General features: G+C 44.3%; 1 protein-coding gene across 1 annotated transcript in view; it reads left to right on the forward strand.

Annotated features, from left to right (window-relative positions):
* Window positions 1-18,347, forward strand: part of SGSM1 (small G protein signaling modulator 1) — an 84,175-nt gene extending 65,828 nt beyond the window's left edge. Inside the window, 10 exon segments of the mRNA XM_089895384.1 lie at window positions 879-1,469; window positions 3,251-3,375; window positions 5,602-5,684; window positions 9,005-9,114; window positions 10,416-10,512; window positions 11,610-11,777; window positions 14,722-14,806; window positions 15,770-15,791; window positions 15,793-15,835; window positions 16,098-18,347. Of these exon segments, the coding sequence (XP_089751510.1) occupies window positions 879-1,469; window positions 3,251-3,375; window positions 5,602-5,684; window positions 9,005-9,114; window positions 10,416-10,512; window positions 11,610-11,777; window positions 14,722-14,806; window positions 15,770-15,791; window positions 15,793-15,835; window positions 16,098-16,198 (1,425 nt within the window). The 3' untranslated portion in view covers window positions 16,199-18,347.
* Window positions 18,348-22,508: the final 4,161 nt, after the last annotated feature.

Consider the following 22,508-nt stretch of genomic DNA (forward strand, 5'->3'; position numbering starts at 1 on the left):
TTAACACATTCTCACTCAATATTAAAGAAAAAAACAGTGAAAAATTGTGCAAAGTATGTCACCTTTTGCATAAACAGAGGAAATATTAATATATGTATGTATTTGCATCTATTTTCTAAAATGATGGAAGGATAAACCAGAAACTGAACAAATGGTTACTTAAGTGGGGTGAGGGGCACAGGGAAAGAAGCTACATTTCCCTGAATGTACTTTGTTTTCTAGTTTTGACTTTGGAGTTAGGTAAGGTAACTCCAAAAGCAATTTAATCGAAAAGAAATCTTTTTAAAACCAGAAGCACATGAAATTAACAGTAAATCAAGTTGGTGACATAACCACACAGAAGAAATATTTCAAGTGATCTTGGGACATGATCTTATACAGTCTGCCTTGATGGGATATGGCCTAAAGACACAAAGAACCACAAATAAATCTTAGATATGTGTCCTGGAGACTTTTCCATAATATTTCATATACATCTAACTAATTTTGAAAATTGATCCATAATAGTCCACCACATGGATGCTTTTTTAGCCTGTTCCTTATGTGGTTAACTAATTTTTTTACTTAAAAAAATTATGTGCACATAATTTTGTATGATAAAAGATATTCATCCTCAGAGTCAACTGCAATGCTTCCTTGTTTCTTTCTGGATTATTCTATGCTTATGTGTGCATATGGAGCAATTTTTTATTTTCTACACATGGGAGCATATATTACACCTTGTTCTGCCTCAGTCTTTTTACTGACTGTGTAGTGTTCCCCTGCAGGCATGTTCCGTATTTGAACCAGTCCCCTGTGGATGGATATTCAGGCTGCTGCTGGAAGTAGCACCACAATAGACATCCTAGTCCATCTGTCTTTGTGCACCTGGTCTGCAGGTCTTCGAGTCTGTGGACGAGGTGGAGCAGGTGGAGGCAGAATGCAGGTTGGAGGAGAAGCAGCCCAAGATCCCCAACGGGAACCTGGTGAATGGCACCTGTTCCCCAGACTCCGGCCACCCTTCCTCCCACAACTTCTCCTCGGGCCTCTCGGAGCACTCAGAACCCAGCCTGAGCACGGAGGACAGCGTCATGGACGCCCAGCGCCCTGCCCCACTGGTGATTCGACACAGGGACAGCGGTGTGGATGACGGGCAGAGCAGCGAGGCCACCACTTCCCGGGACGAGGCCCCCCGTGAGGAGCTGGCTGTGCAGGACAGCCTGGAGAGCGACCTCCTGGCCAACGGGAGCATGGACGAGTTCGTGTCCATCACTGGCAGTATGGATGTAGCTCTGCCCGAAAGGGAGGGCCCTGCGATGGAGGGCTGGAGGGGCATCGAGGTGGGGAAGCAGAGCCAGGTGGGCAGTGAGGACGACCTCTCAGAGGAGCCCGAGATGGAAAGCCTCTTCCCCGTGCTCGCTTCTCTGGCCGTGACCACTTCTGCCAACAACGAGGCATCCCCTGTGTCTTCTAGTGGCGTCACCTACTCTGTAAGTCACCAGGATTCTCCTCCACTCAATTTTCTGCAGCCTCAGGAGGGTGGGAGTGTCCCACAAACCTCAGTTATCCAGAACGACCTCTGGTTCGTTGCCTTTTCCCATCACGGAGGGTTCACTGTAGAAACCCATTTGGGAGAGAAGATAATATAATACTTAAAGAACACAGGCTTTGCAGACAAACAGTGCTGGGTTCAGATCCCAGCTTAGGTCCATCGCTTTATCTTTCTGAGCCTCAGTTTCCCTATCTATCTCATACCTTCCTCCCTGAGTTGTTTTCAGAATTAGTGAGTCAAGTCCTCTGTGCTCAGCCCATAGCGATCAATAGCAACCTTGATGGTGAGCATCCTGATTTACACTCAGGTCCAATATCTTTTAAATATTTTACTTTCTTGCCAAAAAGCCCAAAGCAAAGGACATCAACTGAAAGGGAGGTTTTTCTGGGCCAGGTGTTGTATATCCATTTTCTTTTGTTTGTTTTTTGCGGTATGCGGGCCTCTCACCTCTGTGCCCTCTCCGTTGCGGAGCACAGGCTCCAGTCGCGCAGGCTCAGCGGCCATGGCTCACGGGCCCAGCCGCTCCGTGGCATGTGGGATCTTCCCGGACTGGGGCACGAACCCGTGTCCCCTGCATCGGCAGGCAGACTCTCAACCACTGCGCCACCAGGGAAGCCCTATCCATTTTCTTTTAAAGGACTTTTTATATCTATCACAAAGAGTCAAACAGTCAGACAAGGCTGGATCCAAAAACTGGAAGTTGTCTGCCCCACCTCTGCCCATTAGGCTCTCCCCAGAGGCAGTAGTAGTTACTTATTCTGCCCCAATTATCTGGTGTTTACCCTCATGTCTGTAAATAATACACTTGTATTGCTACTTACTGATCTTTTTTTGTTTTTCTTCGGTTTTTGACATCTATTGACTTCCCACTGTGGAGGAAGAGGATTCAGTCTTCTTCCTTCCCCCCCACTGCCCCCTCACCACACGAGTGAAACCGTCCCACAGTCCCCACCCATTCACTATGGTCATAGTAATTTTAGTTAAATGACTGTTCGGTGGTTATATTATTATAAGAATTTAATGCATAATCCATGTAGTAACCTGTATATGTTTTTTCTTTCCTGCAAAAAATTTTGTTTTTCCTAGAAGTATTTTCATTTCTTCGTTTGCTTTTTATTAGTTTGCTACATATATATTGTAGCATATATATACATATATATATCAATCTTACTTTTTTCATCTATAAAATGGGGATAGCAATTCTATACATCTCATAGGATTGTGTTCTTTTATTTTTTTTCGTTTATTTTTTTAAATATATTTATTTATTTGGTTGCGCCGGGTCTTAGTTGCGGCATGCGGGATTTTCATTGCCATTTGTGGGATCTTCGTTGTGGTGTGCAGAATCTTTAGTTGCAGCCTGCGGGCTCTCTTAGTTGCAGCATGCGGGATCTAGTTCCCTGACCAGGGATCAAACAGGGGCCCCCTGCATTGGGAGTGTGGAGTCTTAACCGCTGGCCCACCAGGGAAGTCCCAGGATTGTGTTGCTTTATAAAGGAAAAAAATAAAGAGAATTTTCATCACACAAAGTGAAAGAGGCTTTCTCAGGAAACAATAGCAACAAAAATAAAGTCGAACATCTGACTGGTCCAGGTAGAGGAAGTTTTTTTCAGTGATGACAGGAGAGGGCTAGGAGGAGGAAAGAGAATCTCTGGAAGACAGCCTCTGTGAGGAGTTGGGGTGTAATTGTTCTTTTCCTCCCCTCCTGGGGGCCCGCAGCCAGAGCTGCTGGATCTGTACACAGTGAACCTGCACCGCATCGAGAAGGACGTGCAGAGGTGTGACCGCAACTACTGGTACTTCACACCCGCCAACCTGGAGAAGCTACGGAACGTCATGTGCAGGTGGCCGGGGTGGGTGGGGGGGATGGATCAGTCAGGGATCGGGAGGGGATGGCACAGGTGTGGGCTACAGGGAGCCCATTTAGAATCGCACTCTCTGCAGTTGGCACCATGCCCGCCTTGAATCTCATTCCAGCCCATCCTGACAATTATATAACAATTATAGTAATGATAATAATAGAGAACATTTATTAAGCACCTACTGTATACCAGGCACTGTCCTGAGCCCTTTACTAACATCATTTCACTTGGTCCTCACAACAAGCCTATGAGGTAAGTGTTATCCCCTTTTATAGGTGAGGAAATGGAGGCTCAGAGGGGTACCGCATTGCTCAGGGTCCCTCCAGGTGGGCAGTAGCTGTACGGGAACTCACCCATTTCTCTCGGACTCTAGAATCTCTGCTTTATTTCTTTAAGCCAGGATTTGGGGCTCCTTGTTACTTTTCATTAAATAGTAACTATTTTATTTCTTGATATATGAAAGTAACCCATGCTTATTAAAAACCTGAATCAACCAAAGAAATCAGAAGTTCATAAAGTATAAAGAGAAACTTCTCCATTTATATCCAGTCATTAATGCCACTCACCTAGAAGAAGAAACTACTGCTAACAGTTTAGTGAATATCCTCCCAAGCCATGTATATGAGATATCTATGTATACACATATATAATAGATAGTATGTTATATAATATACAGTGTTATACTATATAACATATATAATTATCCTTCATATGTAGTATATAATTATATAAATATATAGTATAATATGAATATACACATGTTAATGTATTGATATTTATTTAGTAATTAATATTTAATGTAATATAATGCTATATAAATATATAGCATGTAATTATACTATATAATATATAGTTATACTATGTAATATATAGTATAATATAATATGAATGCACACGTTTTAATTTTTTAAAAATGTTTATCTGCGTTGGGTTATACTATAAACTGTTTTTCTACAACTTGCTTTTTACACTCAACAGTGCATCCTGGACTTCTTTACGTGCTACTCTAACTCAGGGGTTTGCAAACTACTACTACAGCCCATGGGCCAAATCCAGCCTACCACTTGCTTTTGTAAATAAAATTTTTTTTAGAATTTACCTATGCCCATTTGGTTGCGTATTATCTGTGATTGCTTCTGCAGAGTTATGTGGTTGAGAAAGAGAACATATGGCCTACACAGCTGAAAATACTTCTTATCTGGACCTCTCAGAAAAGGATTGCCAAACCCTGTTCAAACCGTTCTTATTAATAGACACCACCTCTTAACTATTCTGTCTTATGGTCTCCCAAGCAATTACTGCCACTCAAAATTTAGTTGATGAGATACAAACATAATTAACTTTAATATAGCATGCTACCTTAAAATTAAATAGTGCTGGGGGGGAAGGAAGGATAGACTGACTTTTACCTAGTTATGGCACCAGGAGAAATCACGGAAGGCCTCACCGTGGTGTGACCTTCAAGATGAATTTTGGCAAAAAGAGAAGACACTGAAGAAATAAATCATTTAGCACTGAAGTTAAGGGCATATACTCTGGAGTGAGGCCACCTGGGTTCAAATCCTGTCTCTACCATTTATTGTTAGGTGTATGACCTGGTGCATGTCACTTGGTTCTCTGTGCCTCATTACCCTTACCTGTGAAATGGGATAATAATAGTAACTTTGTCATATGATTATTTTGAGAATTAAATGATACAGTACATGTATAGTGGACAGAGCATACGGTAAATGCTTAGTAAATATTAGTTATTATTATTAAGGGACAGATGGAAATTCCAGGCAGAGGAAACTGCTGGGACAAAAGCACAGCGGCATGAATGTATGCTTTATTTGTACAAAGGTAAATACCTCTGCAGCTGGAGGGAAAGAAGCACTGGGAAGTGATGTGTGAGACTGTAAAGAGGGATTGGGAGGAAACTATGAACTCCTTGGACCCCCAGTTAAGGAGTATGGACACTGCCCTGTCATGCAGTGGGGTTTTTGAGCATGTAGTGGTCTCCCTGAGCTGAGCTTTAAGAAGGACATCCTGGTGACTGAGCATAGGATGTTTGAAGAGAGTGAGACTGGGGATGGGGATGCAGGCATGAGGTTGAGGGAGTGGTCCAGGTGAGAGATGGGGACCAAACCAGGATGGAGGTAAAGGAGGAGGGGGTTGGAGAGGCATATTGTGGGGGCCATCACTGGGCATCTTGTGTCTCTCTTGTAGCTACATCTGGCAGCACATTGATATCGGCTATGTCCAGGGTATGTGTGACCTCCTGGCTCCACTGTTGGTCATTCTGGATGACGGTGAGTGTATCCTCCCTGCCCCAGACCTGGGGATGCAGTTTCCTTCCCACTACACAGAAGAGAGGTTAACCTGACTCTGTGACTCCATGGAATGGGTCAGTACAGGTGCTCAGAAGACCTGTCCAGTGAACACATCAAGGTCCTAGTGAAATAAAAAGTTCTCTTATTCCATGTTGACCAACACTTATTTCCAGGTGTCCAACACCCATCCAAGCTTTTGCTAGCCACTGGTTTTATAAACATGAGTGAGAACAAAGGAAAACTCAGACCCAGACAGCTTCACTAGTGAATTCTACCGAACACTTAACAAAGAATGAATACCAATACTTCATAAACTCTTGTAAAACAGAGAAGAGGGAACACTTCTCAACTCATCCTATAAGGCAGGTCCTTATATGAGGACCCACTGGTACCCTGATACCAATACCAGACAAAGACATCACAAGAAAAGAAAACTGCAGGCCAATATCCTTTATGAAATCAAAGGCAAAAATCCTCAACAAAACACTAGCAAACTAGAATCCATCAATATATAAAAAGGATTATATTTCAAGACCAAATGGGATTTATCCCAGGAATGCCAGGCTGGTTCAGTGTATGAAAATCAATCAGTGTAATTCACTGCATTCATAGAATAAAGGACAAAAATCACATGATCATGTCAGTTGACAAAGAGATGCCATCTGACAAAATTCAGCAGCCTTTCATGATAAAAACTTCAGCAAACTTGGAATAAAAGAGAACTTCCTCAACGTGATAAAAGGCATCTGTGAAAAACCCACAACTAACATCATACTCAATGGTGAAATACTGAACGCTTCTCACCTAAGATCAAGAGTAAGACAAAGATGCCCACTTTTGCCACAAGAGGCCCTCGCCTTTACAATTAGGGAAGAAAAAGAAATAAAAGGCATCCAGATTGGAAAGGAAGTAAAACCATGTATATTTGCAGATGACATGATCTTGCCTATAGAAAATCCTAAGGAATCCAAAACACATTAAAAGTAATAAACAAGTTCAGCAGGGTTGCAGGATAGAGGACCTATGTAAAAGTCAGTTGTATTTCTATACAATTACCATGAATAATCTAAAAATGAAATTAGGAAAGCAATTCCATTTTCAATAGCATCTAAAAGAATAAAATGCTTAGGAATAAATTTAACAGAAGTGCAAGATTTGTACACCGAAAACTATAAAACACTGCTGAAAACAGTGAACCAGAAACACAAGAACTTAGTTATTTTTCTTCCAGTGAGCATGTAATTCTTAATTGATTTGAGTTTGCAAATAGACAAACAGGTAAAAAAAAAAAAGAAAGAACAACAAAGAAAAAAGGACGACAAAATTGGATTCTCTGTCATCTCTCACCCAACAGAGAATAGGCTTTCATTATACACCCAACAGAGATCACCAAATAGGCAGACCATAAGAGCAAATCCCCAGTCATTGCTGCCACCAATTCAGATTAACTTATTTAAGGTATACAAGCCAGAAGTGAAAACAAATACATAACATCAGTAGAAAAAGAAAAAAAGAACTAGAGGGTCAGAAAAAGTTCTGTTGCCACCGAGGATGTACAGGTAAATTGATTTAATTTGTCTCCATTGGATTAATCCCCTCAAACATCTCAGTGGATGACCTTCAGAACTGATAAAATATAATTTTCAAAAAGTTAATGTGTCTCTCTCATACAAATAAAATAAACACATGACAAAGATTTTATTCAACTTATTAATGAGGAAACCAGTAAGATATGAAAACTGCCTCCAAGAGCATGTGAGAAGCTGGGCATTTTAGCAACATTAAAATAAGATTGCTGCCAGAAGGGACAAATCTGTAGAGACAGAAAATAGACTAGTGGTTGACAGGGACTGCAGGGAGAGGGAAATAGGTGATGACCTCTGATATAGAGAGAGTGTCTTTTGGGGGTGATGAAAATGTTCTGAAATTAGAGATTTTGGTTCACAGAAGTGAATATACTAAAACCAGTGAATTATACATTTAAAAGAGTGGATTTTATGGTACGTAAACCTCAGTAAGGCTGTTTTAAAATGGGAAGTATAGCTCCCAACTCTTCAGAGCTGAGCATAGTGACTTGCTTCCAGAAAGTTCAGTGTAGAAGGGGGTGGGAGGTGAGAGAGAAACTATGCAGTGGGGAAACCTGAAAACACTGCCTCTATCAGGTGGCCAAGGTCATCAACCATCCTCAATCACATTGATACAGTATACCCTTGATATGATGTGATTAAAATGGCACCTTACCTACGTCTTTCTCCCAATAACCCATAATTCCAGTCTTATCATGAGAAAAACATCAGATAAATTCCAATAGGGAGGCATCCCGTAGAATACCTGACAAGTATTCTTCATAACTATCAAGGTCATCAAAAACAAGGAAGGCCTGATGCACTACCATAGCCAAGAGGAGCCTAGGGAGAGATGACAGTTGTATGTAATGTAGTCCTTGGATGAGTTCTTGGCACAGAAAAAGGACCTAAGATAAAAAAAACTATGGACTTGAGTCAATTATGTATCATCAGTGGGTCATTAATTGTAACAAACGTACCATACTAATGGGAGATGTTAGTAATAGGGGGAACGAGGTGTGGGGTATATGGAAACTCTCTGTACACTCTTCCCAATTTTTCTGTAAATGTTAACTGTTCTGAAAAATAAAGTCTTTTAAAAAGTAAATGAGATCCTACTGTGCCTCTGGAAACCTTCTCATAACTTTCCCCAAAGTTACTAGGTGTTAAGAGAGAAAAAAGGTACCATTTTCAAATAAATTTTTTAAACACTGGGTTGAACAATATAAAAGATTTTTTAAATTACATGACTTCTCAGAGCCTTTTCATTCTTAATATAGGTAGTGGCTCTCTAAGCAGCATTTCCCAATGTTATTTGACCCTTTCTTTGCATAAGGCCTGCAAACACCCTTCCAATATTAACAATTGCTCTTTTAATACAGTGGTTCCCAGACATGAGGATTTCATGAACCCTGTAGAATTTTTTTTTCAAAAAGTTTGGGACCAAACATTGTCAACTTTTCATTATAGCAAATAGGGATCTTTAAAACAGAGCATTTTGCTGTCACCATTGTTTCCTAAAATAAAACACTTCAGTACCTCTAAAGGTGGGAAGTATGTAATTAATTGGAGAGTGTTCCTTGAAATGGTATACATTTGTACTCCATTGTCCTTATGTTTCTCATTTGGCTGTGGACTTTGTGAACCAGCTCAGGGCCTCGGACCATCACTTTGGGACCTCGGGTTCCTTGGGCAGTGGCGCAGTTGACTGTTCCTCCTGTGCTCTTCCCGCAGAGGCGCTTGCCTTCAGCTGCTTCACCGAGCTCATGAAGAGGATGAACCAGAACTTCCCCCACGGAGGCGCCATGGACACGCACTTTGCCAACATGAGGTCGCTAATCCAGGTAGGACCTTGTGCTTTTCAATAATATAACATTCCAGCTCAGCCCAATGGACCGCAAGCCAACTTAATAGCCACGCCTTGTTTAACTTGATTCAGTCGCTCAATCCTACTTAACTCAGCCCAGTTGAGTTAAACTAAAAAACTCAATTCAACTCAACCTTCACTCAACAGCTCAATCCACTACATTCATTCTCACTGAGCATTTATTTGGTTCAGGCACTGTGGCTACACCGATGAACAAGACATGGCCCTCGCCCTTAAGAGGATGTTTGATTGTATTGGTCCTTTTCTGCAAAGAAATATTTGAGTATATTTCTCTCTCTCTCGCTTTCTCTCTCTCTCTCTCTCTCTCACACACACACACACACACACACCTTTTTTGAGATCAATTCATATACCATAAAATTCACCCTTTTAAAATGTTCAATTCAGTGATTTTTAGAATTTTCATGGGTGTGAAATCATCATCACTATCTAATTTCAGAACACTTTCATCACCCCAAAGAGAATCCCCATACCCATTAACGTCAGTCCCTCCCCAGCTCCTGGCAACTACTAATCTACTTTCTGTCTCTATAGATTTATCTATTCTGGACATTTCATATAAATGGAGTCACACAATATGTGGCCTCTTGTGTCTGACTTCTTTCACTTAGCATCATGCTTTCAAGGTCCACCCATGTTATAGCATATATCTGTACATCATTCCTTTTTATTGCCGAATATTCCATTGCATGGATAGACCACATTTTGTTTATCCATTCATCCACTGATAAACGCTTGAGTGGTTCCCACTTTTTTGCTGTTATGAATAATGCTGTTGTGTACATTCATGTACAAGTTTTTATATGGACATAGGTTTTCATTTCTCTTGGAGATATACCTAGGAGTGGAATTACAGCTGCACCAGTTTGCATTCCCACCAGCAACATATAAGGGTTCCAGTATCTCTTCATCCTCACCAACACTTTGTTGTCTGTCATTTTTATTATAGCCATCCTAGTGCATGTGAAGTGGTCTCTCATTATGGTTTTGATTTGCATTTTCCTAATTGCTAATTATGCCCATTTGTTGCATCTCTCGTGCTTATTGGCTATTTGCACATCTTCTTTAGAGAAATGATGGGGTTAGGTTGAGCTAGGTTGACTTCCACCTCAAACCCTTTGCCCATTTTTAAACTCCACCTGGTTGTTAAGGGCTGTATGGTATCTGGTGTGGGGATGTAGCATCATTTATTCAGCTGTCCCCTCTAGTCTAGCCTTTGCCCAGGAGACTGATGCCTATCTTTCCTTTCTCTGACAGATCCTGGACTCAGAGCTCTTCGAGTTGATGCATCAGAATGGGGACTACACTCACTTCTACTTCTGCTACCGCTGGTTCCTGCTGGATTTCAAGCGAGGTACAGACTTCAAACTGGAAACTTGTTCTCAGACTCTTTGTAGCAGAATCTCAGGGGAAAAGGTACCAGGGAGGTGAGGCTGGGAGGTGTTGTAACAAAGCCAGTGGAAGAGAGTAATGCCCATTTGTTGAGTTCTGACTATCAGTTCACTCAACTTATCTTGCAGAGACACTATGCAGTAGGTGTTGTCACAATCCCCATTTTACAGATGAGGAAACTAAGACTGAGAAGAACTAAATTCAGAGCTAGGAATAATAAAGCCAGGATCTGAGCCCCACTCTGTCTACCTAAGCCCAGTTCCCTTCCATTCTATTAAGCTGCTTATCAGAGGCCAAGAACTCGGAAGCCCATAGAGCATCTTTCACACGTGACTTAAAAATGATGTCTGACACAGTGCATTGCTGTCATGCCAATTTGGGGTGATGCTAATAATATCTAACCTGTATGGAGGTGTTTAGTAAGGTCCAGGCACTGTGCTGAGCCATTTCTATGTATTATTTCTTCAGTCCTTTATTACTGTTAGTATCACCGCACTTACAGACGAGGAAAGAGAAGGGCTCATGGAGGGGAAGTAACTAGCCCAAGGTCACCTTACTAGTAAGTGATGGGGCCAGGATTCAGACTGAGTTTATTGGACATAGGAAGCCTTACTTTTCATCATTGCTCTATTCTATCTCTTTACCAGACCCAGAGGCAGCAGCCAGCTCTGCCTGGGTGCAGGGGGAAAAGGAGATACCCCCATTGGTGCTAAAAGAGATGGAGGGAGCAGGGAGAGAGGGGGACACTGACCAAGGGGCAGGGCAAGGACAGGTCAATGTAAATCAAATCTGCATGTGCCCGGTTCCTCCACTTACGGGATGTCAGAGTTGGAAACTTACAACCCACCTGGTTTGCATAGCCTATTCTACAGAGGGGAAAACTGAGGCTTCTGTCAAATGACAGCGTCCAGGTCTCCTGTCTCCTGGCCTGAGCTCTGTCCACTGCTCCAGGACAGAAGCGCGGACCATGGCTGGCCCGGGATCTTTCCGGAGGGAGGGCAGCACCGTGAGCTCAGTGACTGACCCTTCCCCTGCGCGTGTGTGTTGGTGTCCCGGCAGAACTCATCTATGATGACGTCTTCTCTGTTTGGGAGACCATCTGGGCAGCCAAACACGTGTCGTCCGCCCACTATGTCCTGTTCATCGCGCTGGCGCTGGTGGAGGTCTACCGTGACATCATCTTGGAGAACAACATGGATTTCACAGACATCATCAAATTTTTTAATGGTATCCATGTGGCCAGGGTCTTATCTGAGGGATGCAGGCTTCTGGAGGGCCCCTTCCTGGGGCCTGGAGAGGGATGGAGGGTCACTGAGACGGATGCACCATGAAGGGGATGGAGGAGGGTTCTCCCCACTTCTTGCAGCTATTTCCAAGTGGATGAGTTAACATCTTGTAATGCTGAGTGATCCCTGTGTGTTTTTCTCAGGGATCTGGCAGAAGGGGCCTAGGTGTTGAAATCAGGCTCAGGGGGCATCCCTGGCTCTGCCGTGAATCAGCTGTGCCATGGACACACCGCTTCCCCTCTCTAAACATCTGCTTCCTCACGTGGGAGATGGAGTAACAGTGTCTTCTTCAGAAGGTTGGCGTGTGTAGGGAAAGCAGATACGGGAAAGCAGTTGAAATGGCGTGAAAAAGGCACAGCCTTTGAAATCAAACAGAGATGGATTCTGATCCCAGCCTTGCCACCTGGGAGCTGTGTGACTTGGGCAAGTGACTTTATGTCTCTGGGCTTCAGAGTCCTTGGGGATAAAATGGTACTAACACCTCCCTCACGGAGATGTCAGGAGGATTCAATGAGACCACAAGGATATAAAGCCCATCAGTCAGATGGTACTTGGCTCATAGCTGTTACTATGAATAGAAGCTGTTGCTACTATCAATATTATCACTATTAAAACATTTTCTTAAACTAAGGAAGGTTTTGGAAAAAGCAAAAGAAGAAAAAAGCCACCTGTGATGACCTTACACTGGAAACATTATTAGTTTTCTTTAAAGAAGCTTTTTTATTTTGGAATAATTTTAGATTTAGAGAAAAGTTGCAAAGATAGTACAGAGAGTTCCCAATACCCTTCACCCAGCTGCCCCTAATGTTAATATGTTACCTGATCCTAGTACATTTGTAGAACAAAGCAATTAATATTGATATATTATTATCAACTAAACTACAGACTGACTTGATTTCACTTGGTTTTTAACTAATGTCCTTTTTCTGCTCCAGGATCCAGTCCAGGAAACCACGCTGTACTTAGTGGGTTCATTTTTTAAAAAATGTTTTTTCCATCTAGTCTTTCCCAAAGTAATGGATATTTTTATGTTGTTACCATTTCAGAATCCAGTTGTATCTAGGGTTTTTTCCGCTTAGTGTTTTAAAAACCATCTTCTATATAATCATTTTTTAAGACAGCAGAATATACCTCAAGTGACTGTTCATAACTTACTGAACCGTCCCTTCTGATTGGGCATCTAGGTTGTTTTCGGTTTGAGGGTGTGATTGAGAACCCAAAGCAATTCCTGTCTTAGCGTGGAGGTTCTCAAACTTTCTCAGTTCATGGCACCCCTGATGTCTCCGTAAAGTTTTCGTGGCACTCGGACCAAAAGTTCCATTCACTAACTAGTTAGGTCCAAACCACCTAATAAGTATATCTCTCCTAACAACTTAGTAGCCATTTGAAAAAATAATACATGTAAGTCAAAAGAAAATCGTATTTTTATTTTAAATTTAAATAAGTACAGTTACTGGGACTTCCCTGGCGGTCCAGTGGCTAAGACTCCGTGCTCCTGATGCAAGGGACATGGGTTCAATCCCTGGTCAGGGAACTAAGATCCCACACGCCACACGGCGTGGCCAAAATAAATAAATATAAATAAATAAATAAATAAGTACAGTTACTAATGGGTGTGTTCACCTGTTGGGCTTTGCACAACTTCTCAAACCTTGGAATCATTTTGAACCCCACCACCTTCATTTCCTATTCCACAGTGATTTTCACATGATAGTTGCTTTTATCATGGCAACTGCTTGCTGAAAACCTAGTTTTTGCAAAGCTAGAAAGCCGTTAATAGGAATGTCATGAAATTTGCAAACTCACTTGCATTAGCAGTTTATGTGGTGTTCAGTAGATGTGGAAGATAGCTGTATTTCCCTCAAAGTTTCCATGTGTTCACTGTGGCACCCTGGGATTCCTCAGCACCCAGTTTGGGAACCACGGTGTTAGTGTTTTTTGTTTGTTTGTTTTTCTTCTACCAAATCATTTCTTTCTTTCTTGTTTTGTTTTGTTTTTCTGAGGTTTTTTTTTAATGTTACTTATCCCTATTTTTATTTGTTTTTATTTCAACTTTTATTTATTTATTTATTTACTTGCCTGTGTTGGGTCTTAGTTGCAGAACGCAGGATCTTCGTTGCGGCATGCAGGATCTTTCGCTGCAGCACGCGGGCTTCTCTCTAGCTGTGGTATGCAGGTTGTCTCTCTCTAGTTGTGGTGCGCAGGCTCCAGAGCGCGTGGGCTCTGTAGTTTGCAGCATGTGGGCTCAGGAGTTGTGGCACGCAGGCTTAGTTGCCCCGTGGCATGTGGGATCTTAGTTCCCTGACCAGGATTCAGACCCACGTCCCCTGCACTGGAAGGTGGGGACTACCACTGGACCACCAGGGAAGTCCCCAAATGAGTTCTTTATGATAAATGTCTAAGTTTAGGATTATTCTGCTTTGAAGAGCTGATCATTTTGTGTCACTCTCGACAAAGTGATTACTGGTCCTTTCTCCCCTCCCCTCCCCCTCTCCTTCTGTTGCTTCCTTCCTTCTCTACTTCTAAGCATCTACCATGTGCCTGGCATTGCTTTCTTAAAAGGTGTCCAGTCATTATGTTTGTAGGAGGGTGGTGGGAGGACCTAATTTTTTTTTTAAACACACACACAGAGTCAGCTTCGTCTCGTTTGATCTCACAGTAACCTTGTGAAGTAGGTACTGTTATGGTTCCCATTTTACAGATGAGAAAACCGAGGTCTGGAGTTGCAGGCCTTCCCCAAAGTCTCTGCTTCCAGAACTGCCCTGGGGGTGATGCCAGATGATGATGATGATGGGGATGCCCCAGAGACCTCTCTGGGCACTGAAAGTGCGTCCCGAGGATGGACACAGAAGGAGGCTCATGAGATTTTACTTCCGCTCTTTCAGAAATGGCCGAGCGACACAACACCAAACAGGTCCTGAAGCTGGCCCGGGACCTCGTGTACAAGGTGCAGACCCTGATTGAGAACAAGTGAGGACCATGTCACCCAGGCAGCGTCACCCAAGCCTCTGCCCACCTGCCTGTCCTGCCTGCTTCTCCTCCTGGCCGCCCAGGGAGCAAGGTCCTGGCATCTGTTCCCGAGCATGGACCTCTGTGCAAAGAGAAAGTACCCCAACTTTGGCCGCCAGGCAGGTGGGATCGAGGGATTGCCCCTTCAGTTCAGCCTTACGTTTTTCTGTTTGACCAAAGATTGCCCAAGTCTGGGATTTCTCTCTTGTGGGAGTTGGGAGTTGTTGGTGTGCGGAGGGAACGTCTTCGTTCATGGTCCCCAGAATGGTCTCCTCCCTCTTCTCTCCCATCCCTCCAACTGTCTTGTCGGATGAGACTTAGGGAGGGAACTTTTTGGAAACTGGTATAGGAGAGGTCTGTGGGGCTACCTCTGTACTTTGAAAGGGGCCTTTGGAGATGTTCCAGAACGTGGCTGGAAGGTTGGCCTGGAGCAGAGCACTGTTGACATTTAATGCTTTTTTGAGGGATGCTGCCCTGTGCACTGTTGGAACTTGAGCAGCATCCCTGGCCTCTACCTACTACATGCCAGTAGCACCCTCCTCCCCAACCCCTTGTGACATCCCGGAGCACCTCCAGACATTGCCAAATAGCCCCATTTGAGAACCACTGGCTTGGAGGAGGGGCTACAAGTGTATCTCCCTCTCCACTTTCTTTGTACCTGAGCCGCCTATATCCTGAGACTTTCTTCCATTTAGAAAAGGCACATGGGGTCCTTTGCACATCTCTCTTGGGGTCCGGGATTTCAACCGTTGTATATTTCTCATTTTTTCTCCTCCACCTGGCCCAGGAGAGACTTTTTTCTTCTTTTAAAGAAAGACGTCTGCCTGTGAGAAGTGTCTGTAAGCATGAGATAGGCCTCTTCCGGGTCCTGCTCAGGGGCCCCCGGGGCAGGGCAGAGTCCACATCCCCTTCCTTTCTTCCTAGGGAGGACCTCGCCTCTCCTTCCATACATCGGGTCTGATGTTCCAGAAGCTTGGAAGATGTGTGTTGGTGCAAGCCACTTGTTTAGGGAGGCTGGCTTTTCTCTAAGTGCCCTTGCTCACTCAGGACAAAGGAGGGAAAGGAGGACAGAGGTTGGCCCAGGTAGGGTATGGCGGGTGTTTTCCTTGGGAAAGAAACATCAGCTGATGAACTGGTGCCAGGGTCACAGAGCAGACTGGAAATGGTCCCCTCCATGTCTTCACACAGAGGGTCACCAATCCCCAAACAGACCCTAAGCAAGCTAGTTTACCTGCCTACCTGTCCTCCCAAGAGGGTGGTCCTGCCAGCCCTTCTCTTCCGAGAGTGTACGAGAGTCGTCGGGAGAAACAGTGAGAGTTGGGGAGGGATGCTCATCCCAAGAATGGCAGGTAGGATTTTGGAGAGAGTAGGAGACTCGTCAAGCACTTTGAAGCATTCGCAGAGAGAGTGCATTAGTCCTTCCGTCCTGAGGAAACCAGGAAGGGGAGCAATCCCTGCCTGGCGTGCTTGTGAAGGCACTTCCCTTGGACCCAGCACTTTAGGTTGCCCTGAACTTCTGCCTGAGTATGGTCTCCTGGGCAGGATGGATGAGACTAGATGGCCCTCGCTTCCAAAGAACGCTCCGTGAGAAATGCATCTCCTCGCCCTAGTCCCCCACCTTCCCAAGATGGGAGAAAATGTATGAAAGTTCCCTCCAGATAAAAGTTTATATTGCCATTCAACTGTTCACTACAGAGGATGTTATTTTAGCAAGACCCAGGTCCTAGACCTTCCGATTCTTATTTATTTTTTGACAGACTAGTCTGAAAGTACAGCACAAAATCTCCTCTCTGCCTTCTCTCGTGGTGTTCCAGAGAGCGTCGTGGTTGTGATTTGGAATAACTCCTATTTATTTGGCTTACTGTGTTTATTTGGATCTTTGTACATTGTGTGTGTCCTTGTGTCCCTGAATCGTATGTGTGCGAGTTGTTTTATCTATGGAGTGCCCTCCTTTTCTCAGTGTTGCCAACGTATCTTGTTACAGTTTACTACAGAGTTGTGTCTATATATAGAGAAAATATATATAAACAGAAACATGTGAACCTGGGTTATTTTTTGTTTCTTTGTTTGGGGATTTTCTTTTTAATTTGAAAGAAAGAAATGCTTGCTTCTGAAGACTGTGTCCTTATACCCCACCCTCCACCCCACCTCAGTGACCCAGACACAGAGAGGGATGTATTCTTATGATAGCTCCCTGGTCTTTCCCCTGAAAGTTCAAGGCTGGTGAATCTCATCTCATCCTTTGTATCAGTTAGCTGTTACCACAAGTAATGCTGTGTAACAAACCACCCCAAATCTTAGTGGCTTCAAACAGCCATTTATTTAGCTTGTGATGATTCTGTAGGTCAACAATATGAGCTGGGTTCAGCTGGGTGGTTCTTCTGGTCTCAGCTCGACTTCTTTGTGTGTCTCTGATCAGCTGATGGCCAGCCAGGCAACTCTGCTTTTGACAATTGGCCAGCTGTTGGCTAGGATAGTGGGAGAAACTGGGCCATGTATCTCTCATCCTCCATTAGGCTAGCTCAGGCTTGTTTACATGGCCATGATGGCAGTTTCTAAGAGAGCAAACAGAAGTGTGCAATGCCTCTTGAGACCTAGGATTGGAATTGGCATAAAGTTATTTCTACTATATTCTTTTGGTCAAAGAAGTCATATGGCTGAGCTCAGATTGAAAGGATGGAGAAATAGATTCCACCAGTTGATGGGAGGTTTTGAAAAGTGACAACGAAAAGGGCTGTAAATACAGGCACGAAAATAATTGAGTATTTTTGCAAACAGTCTACCAGGTATCCCAAGGTCCATGCACAGGAGGGGTCCCAAGATGGTCAGCCATTGGACTCAAGAGTATACCTCTAAGTTGATGCCTCACTGTATCCCCACTGCTGAGCTAGCTCCTCTCTCACCCCCAGTGTTCCCATAGACCATCAACTTATCTCCTCAGTATCTATGATTCCCACTCACGGCTGCCATTCTGAACCACAGTCTTTGGGCAATGGAGACCTCACATGGATCTCCACCCCCAGCAGCCTCTAGCCATGCACCAAGGGAAACTTCTGGTTTTCCGCTGCAGACGCAAAGCTTGATTTAATCTAATGAGCACCCATCAAAACTTCAGGTTTTCTATAGAAAAAGTTAGTTTCCAAACAAGCCAGCAAAGTAAAGGAGTTTCAGGTGGCATTGGTGGCCTGGCTGAGCCCAAGTCACCACTTTCTTGGAAGATTGCCAGCAGAGGTAAGTCTGAAGCCACACAGCAGCGGGAAGGTGGGGACTTGTCTTTTGCTGGCCCACATGGGGCTCTCTTAGTGGGAAGGTCTGCTGCTTCCTGGGAGAAGCTTCTGAGAGCAAAGACTGGTCCTGATGTTCTGACCATCCTTTGAAGCCACTGGTCTCATTTCCCCAACTCCAGCCATAGCTTGGTACACATGGCCCTCCTCCTGGAGGACCCCACTATTCTTGCAGCTGCCTGGCACCACCAGACCTGGGTACCACCAGCATGCCTGTTATGTGTGTACAAATGTGCAGTTACATGCACTATTGACTTACGGTAAAGGATGACGTATTTTGTGGGAAAAAATCCTAAGAGAATGTTTTGCTTCTGTAAAGGTTTTCCTAAACACATGCATTTGCACCTTGCATAGATGTGAGAAGATGAGTCTTGGGCCACTAGGCACGTTTTCGTGACTCGAAGCAGGAATGGAGAAGGGGTCTTTGCTGCCATGCGTACGGCACACACAGTTGTCACTGTGGACCCCTCCTCCCCCCTTTTTCTTCTTCTTCCTCCGCCACCTCCTCCATCTTTTCCTCCATTTCTTTATCTTCTCCTTCCCCCATCCCTCCGATTCCTCTCCTCTGCCCCTTCTGCCTCCTTTCCTTGTAGCCATGGGCATGTGGACACTGTCCGTCACCATGTCTTCTGACTGAATGTTGCTGTTCTCATTCAGAACAACACTGCTGGGTTTAGACCCTCTGGCTGCTCTGTCATCTCTCTTCTAAATCACATTCCATTTTCTTTTCACCTCGAGCTTTCCATTTGGCTTGTGGGAGAGGCCATGGGGCAACTGAGAAGCACTTATGCAAAGAGTTTGGGAGGCCCCGACCATCCCATTTCAGAACGGCTGCAACCATTTATGCCATCCTGTTTCATCTTCCTTCTTATCCCTCCCTCCTTCTCTCCCAGGCCTGAGGTCCCAGCAGCCCATCGGAGAAAGGAGGTGAGGGTACAGTCAAGGGCAGTGGGAGGAAGTGGTTTAGATTTCTTTCCTTTTCAACAGATACTCAAGTTTGAGAGACATTAGATCCATCAATCAATGAGTCTTCTCCCCAGGTTTTATGACAGCATCAAACTCAAGTCACCTGCAGTCCACCTTTATGATTTGGACCATATCTGTGTACCATCTGTACTATTATATCTTTACTAGTCTTCTTTTTTTTTTTTACTTTTCGGCCACACCGTGTTGCATGTGGGGTCTTAGTTCCCCGATCAGGGAGCAAACCTGCACTCCCTGCAGTGGAAGTGCGGAATCTTAACCACTGGACTGCCAGGGAAAGTCCCTTTACTAGTTTTCTTTAAATCAGCTCATTTTTTAAAACTTCAAACTTATGGCAAGCCAGAATCATTTGCATAAACAGAAGATGGTTGTAAAAATAAATCTTATTTTGCCAAAATACTGTTTCCCACCAAAGGCTTTCTGAAGCTTGCTCTCTTGCCGTTAAGAAGAGATGCGCTAAGGGTTTGAGAGGTTAAAGACGTGCTAGCACCAGACGAGCCTTTCTTCTTGGAGGACTTCAAGGAGGATTGAAGTGGGAGTGACTTTCTCACCACACCAACTAAAATCAGGTCCTATATCTTTATCCACATGCTTGGGGAGGGATGACTTAGGATCCCAACTCTGCCACTTCCTGGTTGTGTGGCTTTGGGCAAGTGACCTTGCCTCTCTGAGCCTTGGTTTTCATTTCTGTGAACTGGGGGTAATAATGCCTCCCTTGGGTCTGGATTCAGTCCTGGCCCCCCTCTTTCCACTGGGACCCTCTGCCCCTAGCATCACTGGGGATGATTTCCTGGTTGGGACCTCAGTTTCCCTGAGTTCCCATCATCTGTCTTGCTCAGGTTCTCAGGTGAATCTTTGACACAGCTCCTGAAGGAGAACTGGGGAAGGGATGAGCTCTGAGCCCTCTGGGGCTATGACAGAGCAACTGGAGTTAGGTGTGGTGAGGCCATCAGTTCTTGGCAGGAGCAAAACCCACTCTGACTCTGCAGTTTGCATCGGGTTCTGCTGAGTCAGGGAAGGGCTCTCGGGTCTCTGTACTGCTGGCTTTTAAGCTGCTGGACACATTGAGAGCTTGAGCCCAGGACAGGTATAGACTCTAGAAGGAGCACAGTTTGATCCTTTTTGAAGTGCCAGCTTGCCAATCCGTTGCTAAGTCAACCTAGTAGAATTCAAATGACCTACAGAACGATGCCGTTCCCTAGGGACTTTCCATTACATCGGGGTGCTGGGCAGGAATCCTCCAGTATCTTCCTGGCTTGCTTTATTCAGTCTCGTGGGCACAGTGATTTCCAGCCTCGGCAGGTAAAGGGCTCCTGCAAACAAAGAATACCTCTTATTATGCTGAACAGAAAATAAGACATCCCTCTGTCTCTTGTCAAATAAAGACAGTGTCTGTGTAAATGCTTCTGCTTCATAGGCTGCAGATTTGCTCCCTTTGGCATTGCTGAAATTGTTGAAGGAGAAAATTAAGGAACTTGGGAGCTACTGTAAGGTTATTACATAGAGGAGGCAGCTCATCCCTAGCGCAGGTGGGTGACCTGAAGCTGAGTTTGGGCTTCTTCTTGGCGGCATCTACTTGCTGCTTTTTGCACTGGGATGCTGCCTGGGCCTCCTGGAATCTTCCCACAGAAGCCTGACTCACATCAGAGTGCTGATGGCACTTGAAACCTACCACTGGTCTTCGAGTCCATTTGGATACCATGCGGTGGCTTCCTAGGTTTCCTATTACTTTATTCCATTATTCTATTACTTTTTAAAGTAATTATTGTTTTTTTCTGAAAGACAAATGCAAGCTGCATTCTCTGTGGTTTGTGTGTTTTCAAAATAATAGAATCGCTCTAATAATATAATATTGTTATTTACAGATGTTCTTAGTTGAACATTTAAAACCAAAAGAGTTTGGTGAGCTGGGTCGGGGCAGAGATCACAAATTCAGGTGTTATTTTGCCTCCATCACAGAGTCTGACAGACCTGGATTCAAATCCCACCTCTGCCACTGATCAGCTGTGTGACTTTGGGCAAGTGACTTTGTCTCTCTGAGCTTCAGTTTTCACTTTTGTGAAATGCAGATAATAAAGCTTCCCTTAAAGAGAGAGTTTGGTATCAAATGTTTTTGCTTGCCTGGCATCCTTGCCCCATTCTAGGACCAGCAACTTCTCCCATCTTCTGGGGAAATGTATCTCCTACGTTATAACTATAGTTATAGTCTATTGAGATTGCTGACAAGCCCCTCCCCCCAAGGTGGGTACATGACTCAGTTCTGGCCAATCAGATTCCATCCCTGGGAAGAGAGCGGTTCACTCTTTCTTCTGGGCAGTCTAACTAGAGGGGTACCAGCCTGGAGCTGCCTGTGACTGTGTCTCTTGCAGGTAGCGGAGCAGGCATGGCTGCATCCAGCTACTCAAGTGAAGTCTTTAGAGCTCCATCTTTGTCTATCTGGTGGTTCCACTCTTGTCCATGTTGGCTTATACGGGTCCCATGCCCATCACTGAACCAATCATTCTGACTGGGTTTGACTGGCCAGAAGGACTCATTTGTCCATCCTAAAGCCTGGGGTGGTCAGAGAGTTGCTGAGGGTCATTCCCCAAGGGAAGATTAGGGCGCTCTTCCCAAAGAAGGGCAATGGGTCTTGATAAGCAAAGGCAACAGACTGACTCCATCCCTGGCAGAGAGAGCAATGTGTACAAAGGGGTGGAGCTGTGAAGAGACCTACTGTGAGCTCAGAATTCAGTGTGGCTGGAGGGAGAGGCGCAGGGTTGGGTGAATGACAAGAAAGAAGCTGGAGAGAGAGGTTCGGACTGGATTGTGAGGGGCCTCATGTTCCCCAAATAACAGTGAAGTTTCCACATCAGTGGGATTGTCCATGGAGGGGTGAGATAGGTCCTTACTGCCTGACACCCCCTCAATCCCCACCCCAGCACTGGACCAGCTCTCATCTATAAGGGGCACTCACTAGATGTTTGATGGGAAAATGAAAAATTTTCAAATTCTCCAAGAGGAGGAGTTATAAAAAGGGAAGGATATTTTTATTTTATTCTCTCATAGAGAATATGCACATACTTATTAAAAGATGTAGTATTTGAGTGGTGACCACGGATTCAGAATTGCCCCAGGCACTTTGCATGAATAGATTTATCCTCACCACAGTCCTGTGAGATAGGGATTATAATAATTATAGCTAAAGTTTATTGAATACTAGTGCCTAACATCATGCTAAGGGCTTTATTTATACACAGCATCTTAAGTTAATTCTCATAACAACCCTATGAGGTAGGCATTATTTCACACACACTCCCATCTTACAGAAGTATACACCGAGGCCCAGAGAAGTGAAGTGTCTTGTCTGAGCTCACACAGCAAGGAAGCAGCAGAGGTGGGATTTGAACCTGGGTGCA

This window comes from Delphinapterus leucas, chromosome 14 (assembly GCF_059928025.1).
Source record: "Delphinapterus leucas isolate spDelLeu-1000000601 "Yukka" chromosome 14, BTC_Dleu_Yukka2, whole genome shotgun sequence".
Lineage (NCBI taxonomy): Eukaryota > Metazoa > Chordata > Mammalia > Artiodactyla > Monodontidae > Delphinapterus > Delphinapterus leucas.